This window comes from Bidens hawaiensis, unplaced genomic scaffold (genome assembly GCF_021521415.1).
Source record: "Bidens hawaiensis isolate Kalapana, Puna unplaced genomic scaffold, B.hawaiensis_p1.1 tig00003488_1, whole genome shotgun sequence".
NCBI lineage: Eukaryota > Viridiplantae > Streptophyta > Magnoliopsida > Asterales > Asteraceae > Bidens > Bidens hawaiensis.
The window spans coordinates 1,381,434-1,388,958 of NW_027491195.1; the positions used below are offsets into that span (position 1 = coordinate 1,381,434).

A 7,525-nucleotide genomic window follows, 5' to 3' on the forward strand; every position below is an offset into this window, starting at 1 on the left:
ATGGTTTGTTAAAGTTAGCACGCTAGGGTAAACTTACATTCACATGCCAAATTGCCAGTTCAAACAAATTGAGTTCTACATCTCTAATGTCAAATAATTAATTTGACCCTCCAAAAAGACTAATATATCTTCTAATGGCAAATCAATCCTCAAAAATAGTGTCTCCATCAAAGGGAAAGTTACATAGATCTTCTTTAACCACAACCTCAGATGTTTGATCAAGCAACCAATTTTCAAGCATCGAAAATTGCAGCGCTTCCTTGCTTTCCTCTTGAAAAACACTTCCCTCAGGAGACGCGCTTGCTGGCGAAAAATCAGAATTATTTGGAGATGGAAAAGATGGATGAAACCCAAAAATGGATTCAAATGTTTCAGATAGATTAGTTCCAGAAGATGCCTTGCTTTCACTGATCAGTTCATCACTGGTCTCGTTAATGCTTGAATTCGAGCATGCCTTGTTATTGTTAGATGAATTTTTCATAAACCCTTTGAGTAATTTGGCTATGTTATCAGTGCTACAAGGGTAAATAGTTTTTTGCGTGCATGATTTTATAGTTTGTGGTACCATAATGGACTTATGATCGATAGATAAAGCATCATTCAGAGCTTGTTTCGCCATTTGAATATCGGTTTGAAGCCTCTTCTCCCACTGGCCTCTTGAGACACTGTGTGAAGAAGAGGATGATGTCGTTGAACACATGAATCGATCTTTATTGTTGTGATTTAGATCTTGATCCTCAAATCCCATCTGAAGCCTTTTGATCAACTTCTTTTTCAAATGCGTGTTCCAGTGGTTCTTGATGTCATTATCTGTTCTTTCAGGAAGATATGAAGCAATAGCTGCCCATCTACAACCACACAAATGCACTTCCCTATTATTCTTGGACCAAGATAATCAAAACTTTAATACTTATAGATTTCTTGTTATTATTGATCAAAATAACAGTAAAAACCCTAATTATATTAACTTGTCAACATAAAATTCTTGTAAGTTTTTTAACATTTTCATATATTTTGGACTTTGCTACTATATACATATACTGTTTGTCAAAAATCTTACTTGTTGCCTAGAAGACTTTGAAGCTGAATTATCATTTTCTCTTCATCATCAGTGAAATCTCCCCTTCTGATTCCAGGCCTAAGATAATTCGCCCATCTTAATCTACAGCTCTTGCTGCATCTTAGAAGTCCTATAATCAATACAAAATAATCAAGTTAGTGACACACCCATTTATTGGTTATAGGTATGGGTATATTATTAAATAGATAGATATATAATAATATATTAGTTAGGTTTATTGTATAATATCTGCAAGAGATAATATTTGATTAGGCCTTCTTTATATATAGTTATAGCGTCAGTTTTCATAATTCTATATGGTATATAAACATACCGGTGTTAATAGGAACTTGCCGCCAATTGCCAGGGCCATGCTTTTGCACATAAGAAACCAACATAATATCTTCCTCAGGTGTCCATGGACCTTTCTTGACACCAAGTTTATCACAACACGGTGGCCTTCCCATTTTCTTGATCTAATCTTTGAAAAAATTGTTTTTTCTTTTATGATCTTGAAGCTCTAATTTATTTCAAGAGTTGAAGTGGGATGTATTGTGTTTTGTTGGGAGCCAAAAAGTGATGAGACATAACACACAAGTAGTAAGGTTATAAATATATAGAAAGCAAGGGGTAGAGTAGAGGGTGCAGCAAAGACCCAAAGAGTACATTTAGTGAAAGCTCATGGATACTGGCACAGATAGGGCAGTACACTGGGGACAACAGTAGCTTCAAGCTAAAGTCAGCCCACCCAAACATCTTTCTCTCATTTGTTACTGTGTATTGTGCTATCAATATTTATGGTTATCATTATCGTGTCTATAAAACCGCGTTATGCATTCAATTCAATGTGCCTTTTTTTGTTTTGTTTTTTGTACTCTGCAATAAAAACCATACTAACTTTTTCTAGCCTTTTTCTACCGTCTATTATAAATCAAAACCAATAACACGTTTTATTTGGCCCCACAAGTCTAGAGCATGGTTGGTTTTACAAGGTGCTAATCTTAAAACTATTTGAGCAAAAATAAAAAGAGCATAACTTTTTTTGGCCAATGTTAAAAAGGGTCTCGAAAAGCCAGATCATGTGTGACAAATAGCCATAGATGAAGAGGTAGGTCCCAGCAGAGCCCAGTTGGACTCGCAAGACTCACCTCAAAGAGAGAAGCCTGCGTAGTTGAACCCGCAAGACTCACCTTCAACAGGGACGTCTGCGCAAAGGCTAAACTCGCAGAACTCACCTTGAAGAGGGACGTCTGCGCAGAAACCAACTGGATCCGCAGGACCCACCATGCTCAGAGACGTGACGTCCTTACGCGCAGTACGCAAGCTGTTCCCGCAGGAAAAGCCTCCCAATGGTGAAGTACCCCGCCTGTTCCCGCAGCTGCGGATACAAGCCATCAGGGAAGGCTACCCGCGCAGCAAGGCTACACGCACAAGGCACTTAACTCTTAAATAATTCAATAGTCACCTGAAGAAGGAGTGAGCAAGCCGGGAACACTCCCGCACAAAGCCGGGAAAACTCCAGCCCAAATGAGCCAGTCCGTACGATACTGGAGGATCTTTTGTACTGTACTTGACGAGGTATGGACAAAAGATCTGACCAAGGATACGACAGCTCACTGACAACAGTATGACGAGCAGCACGCTCTTGTACTGTATGTCACTATTAGCCGCTGCCTACTCACCAACCTGTCGGGGGACGTGCATGGCATGCAGTTGGTGGAACAGGAATAGTACACAGCCGGCCTGGTCACTATCAGCCGCTGCCTATCCACCAACCACCAGCATGGCATGTGCGTAGCCCACAGTTGGCAGAACAGGAACACTATTCAGCCGGCTGTACCTGCTTGGAAACCTACCTTCGGCTATAAATACTCCAACACCTTGGAATGGTATCATCTTATCTCATATCTCATATCTTGATATATTACCTGATATCTGCTCTAGTCATTCTCTTAATATACACTTATATTCAAGAGCAATCTAGTCTGATTCTCACGCCGGAGGGTGGTCACAAGGAGGTACCCCCCCCTTCTCAGTGACGAGCTCACGGTGTCTGTTTTGCAGGTTATCAGAAGAACCATCTTTGCCGGACCTAACCTTCGTGGGAAACATCTATTTAACCCCCAGATTATCCGTAATCTGCCCGGGGTCGATTAGTGTTTCTTCATTGGCGCCATCCGTGCATAAAAGCTAGAATTACTTTTTCAGTTTTTTCAAACTCCTGGAAAGATGGTTAAGGTTACTCCGTTGCCAATGCCAACGAGTGACCAAGAAACACCGGTAACCACAACCCCAGCGACTGGGGGGAATACCGGCGAGTACACAAATTTTGACACCTCATCCGGCCCGCACCCTCGGTTAGGCGGAAAGGATAACATGCCGTCAAACCGGAACTCCAGATGGACGCCACTCACCAAAGCGTCACCGAGATATTCGACACCGAGAGACTCCCATGGCTAAAGGCTCCAATAATCCGAGAGCGTCACAACGCTGATCAGAGCAAATTCTGTGACTTCCACAGGACAAGAGGCCACAACACTGAGGAATGCGTAGACTTGAAGGACATCGTCGAAGCATTTGTCAGAGATGGGACGCTCACGCACCTCGTGTGTAACATCCTAAATTTTAATTAAATAAAGAAAGTTATGTTTAGTGATTTCACGTTGTTAATTATTTAATGTCGAGTAAGGAGGGAGTTGGGCTTAGATTGCGTAAGATGGGTTAATGAGAATGGGCCTCGGGTCCGTGGGCTTAGAGGGATATAAATATCCCATCCCAAACCCAATCTTTCATTTCCACCTTCTTTCTTCACACACTCAAAACACACACATACTAACCGATCAAGATTCGAAGCCGAGACCCGAGATTTTGTTGATAGATCTGAGTTGGTAAGGTAAGAACAAATCCACCAAAGCTTATATTACTGAAAATGGTTAGGATTTGATGGGTTAACCGAACCCGAAACCCAAACTGCCCAAATCGGACCCCTAAAACGTCGATTTTAGGCCGATTTGATGGTTGGGATTTGTAGGCGCCGATCATACGATTCTGTGGGTACCAAAATCGAGTTATTTGGCTAAGAAACGAAGGATTTATGGGCAAACAGATCTGCAGCGCGACAACTTCGCCTGCAAGATTAAGTTCGCCTGATGAACTTCGCCTTCAAGCGTAACTTCGCCTTCAAGCGTAACTTCGCCTAAGGATAACTTCGCCTACGGCCAAGTTCGCCTAAGGTATAACTTCGCCTGAAGCCAAGTTCGCCTAAGGTTTAACTTCGCCTGAAGCCAAGTTCGCCTAAGGTTTAACTTCGCCTGAAGCCAAGTTCGCCTAAGGTATAACTTCGCCTGAAGCCAAGTTCGCCTAAGGTTTAACTTCGCCTGAAGCCAAGTTCGCCTAAGGTTTAACTTCGCCTGAAGCCAAGTTCGCCTAAGGTTTAACTTCGCCTGAAGTGAAGTTCGTTTATAAAATAAATTAAAAACCTAATGGAAAATGTGTTAAGGCAGTTATCGAAAATAAAATTTTTCCAAGCTGACCTGGCAGCTTAACCCCAGCCAGGGGCTCTGCCCCTTGGACCCCGCTAGGGGCTGCCGCCCCTAGAACCCCGCTGCCAGGGGCGCTGCCCCCGGACCCCCGTTCGTTGTGGGTCATATATAGATAGAAATACAAAACGAGTAGTAGTAGTTAATTGATATGTGTAAATATTATACAGTTAGCCGAGCCCAGTTAAAGAAATGAATTACGATCAACGGCGAGCGTAACAGGATCCAGGTGAGTTTCTAGCCCCATTCCTTGTTATGTTTTCGGGGCTGTGTGCATACTTGATGTGTTGTTAATACATTTATCCTAAGTGATAAGTGTATGCCATATGTGATATATGTGATATGTGTGAATGATTGCTTGATGGTTCGTGAACGATCTTCGGATATTGCACGAACTGTCAGGTTGTAACGTTATAAAGCCATATGTGATATATGTGATATGTATGAATGATTGCTTGATGGTTCGTGAACGATCTTCGGATATTGCACGTACTGTCAGGTTGTAACGTTATAAATATGGCAAGTATGATATGTATGTTTATGTGTATGAACGTAATAAAGTTAATAAAAGAAGGAAATGACGGTTGTATGGTTGTATGGTTACGAAAAGGGTACCAAGCCCTAATAATACTCGAGGTATGTTGCATGGTTGTATGGTAACGAAGAGGGAACTGAACCCTACTAATATTCGAAAGCAAGGGACCAGACCCTTATAATATCTGTGATGTTAGGGACCAGACCCTTATAATATCTGTGATGTTAGGGACCAGACCCTTACAATATCTGTGAGGATAGGGACCAGACCCTTCATAATATCTGTGATGTTAGGGACCAGACCCTTATAATATCTGTGATGTTAGGGACCAGACCCTTATAATATCTGTGAGGTTATAGGGCAAAAGGCTCTTTAAAACGTATGATTATGAATGTAAAGAAAGTATGTAAGTAAGAAAGAAAGTATGTAAGTAAGAATGAAGGTATGAGTACTTATGTGTGTATAAAAGAAAGTTATGAGGTTAAGTACGTATGTATGTAATAAGGTATTGTATGGTATTGTATGATTAACTAGAACTCACTCAGCGTAGCTGACTTTTATTATGCACGCAGGTGAGTAGGATGAGACAGCTGGCTTGAGTGGAGGACACATGGCAGAAGACTAAAGCCTGGCATCTGAAGATCTGATATGTTTTATAAGTTATGTTTTAATTTTGGAAAGACAAAAGGAATGTTTTACGACATGATTATGAATTGATATGTAATGCTTTATGAAAGTTTTATATTCCGCGTAAAGTTTTAATTAACTCTGATATTTAGAACTGTGTTTATGAGTAAATCCAACACGAAAGTAGGGTTACCGGTGACGGGGCCTTACATCGTGGCGTAATGAACGCTGAGCAGGCTAATGCGTGTAGAACCCCAGTTGGGGAAAACACGAATAAAACTGCAGCTTCAATGTCGGAGACTACATACTGCGTAAACAACGAGATTCCTAACCAAGTGCATATCAGCTCGAAAGGCTCGATGACACTCCCAAGAACATGGAAGGGAGCTCAATTACACAGTCTGCATGTAGATCAATTCCAAACTTGTAAAAGAAAAGGCCCAGAGCCACTTCTAATGGAAATGATTCTCCTTATCACATTGACGCTGATGGTCTTACATTTATACTTAATGAACTTTCCACACTAATATGCCGGTCTTCACCGCATACATAAGTGGGGAAGTAAGTCGTTGCTTGTGGAAGGCGGCAAAACCCGCATAAACACAAAAAACGGCCAACCTTCACGCAGGTCAGTTATAGGTAAAGTTGGGTCATCCCACAAAATAAAAGTGCCGGTCCTACCCGCACAAATCATGATAGAGGAAACCAAACTAACCTATTGACAACCGCGCGTCGAACGGTTAATTTATTCAAAACACTGATATGCCCCCACCGCATAAATAAGTGTGAAAAGAAGTCGTTGCATGTGGAAGGCGGCAAAACCCGCATAAACACAAAAAACGGCAAGAATTTCTAAGGAAAAGATGAGGAAAACCTTCACGCAGGTCAGCCATAGGTAAAGTTTGGTCATCCTACTAAATGAAAGTGACGGTTTTACCCGCACAATCATGATAGAGGAAACTGAACTTTAACCTATCGACAACCGCGCGTCGAACGGTTAACTTATTCAGAACACTTAGAAAATATCTTCAAGGAAAAAATGAGGAAAACCTCCACGCAGGTCAGATATAGGTAAAGTTTAGCCATCCTACTAAGTGCAAGTGACGGTCTTACCCGCACAATCACGAAAGAGGAAGCAAAACTTTAACCTATTATCTGCCACGTTGATAGGTTAACTTATTCAAAGTACTTAAGAAATTGCTAAGTTAAACTACAGTATGCACAAGCGAATCATACATTGTTTATGCGGCAAAACAAGTGCCAAATTAAACTATAATATGCATGAGCAAGTCGTACAACGTTTATAAAGGAAGAGTGACGGTCCTACCCGCACAAAAGATTTACATTCCATATAAATTCAAGTATTACAAGAATGGCCGGGTATCTACCCGCCTACAAGAGTGTAAATCTATACAAAAAACTATCCTAACAGTCGGAAGGGATCTAAAGGTTCAAGCTTCAGGACCCCTCCCTCCAAACCCACTTGTACCCGCACCATCAGTTGGCTGTGGCGGTTCAAGGAAGGTCTTGAGAATGGTTAACCCATCATCAGCAGCAGCAACTTCGTTCACCTTCTCCACCACTGGATGCGGGAAGGCAGCATACTGGTTTACTGCTTGGTCATAAGCAGCTTCAGTATCTACATCATATAAAGGGAAGTTGGAAGGCGGGATGTCCTTCTCAACGAACCCTAGACCAAGCAGGAAGCCAGCCTTTTCCCCATCCTCATGAGAAGCGTCGAGGGCTGCGCTCATGGCATCGTCA

General features: G+C 41.8%; 1 protein-coding gene across 1 annotated transcript; it reads right to left on the bottom strand.

Moving 5' to 3' along the window:
• Nucleotides 1-142: 142 nt before the first annotated feature.
• On the bottom strand, nt 143-1,631 carry LOC143623499 (myb-related protein 306-like). Its single transcript, XM_077094393.1, has 3 exons — nt 1,395-1,631; nt 1,061-1,190; nt 143-848 (listed from the first exon to the last, which is right to left on the bottom strand). Exons 1-3 carry the CDS (start codon nt 1,525-1,527, stop codon nt 143-145), a joined length of 969 nt encoding a protein of 322 aa, XP_076950508.1. The 5' UTR covers nt 1,528-1,631.
• Between the last annotated feature and the right edge of the window lie 5,894 nt (nt 1,632-7,525).

Excerpts from the sequence above, each read along its gene's own strand:
- LOC143623499 (XM_077094393.1), bottom strand. The coding sequence starts at position 1,527 with ATGGGAAGGCCACCGTGTTGTGATAAACTTGGTGTCAAGAAAGGTCCA. Across the intron at positions 1,191-1,394 it reads GCAAGTTCCTATTAACACCG|GACTTCTAAGATGCAGCAAG; the intron begins GTATGTTTATAT and ends TATTGATTATAG. Across the intron at positions 849-1,060 it reads CAAAGTCTTCTAGGCAACAA|ATGGGCAGCTATTGCTTCAT; the intron begins GTAAGATTTTTG and ends GTGTGGTTGTAG.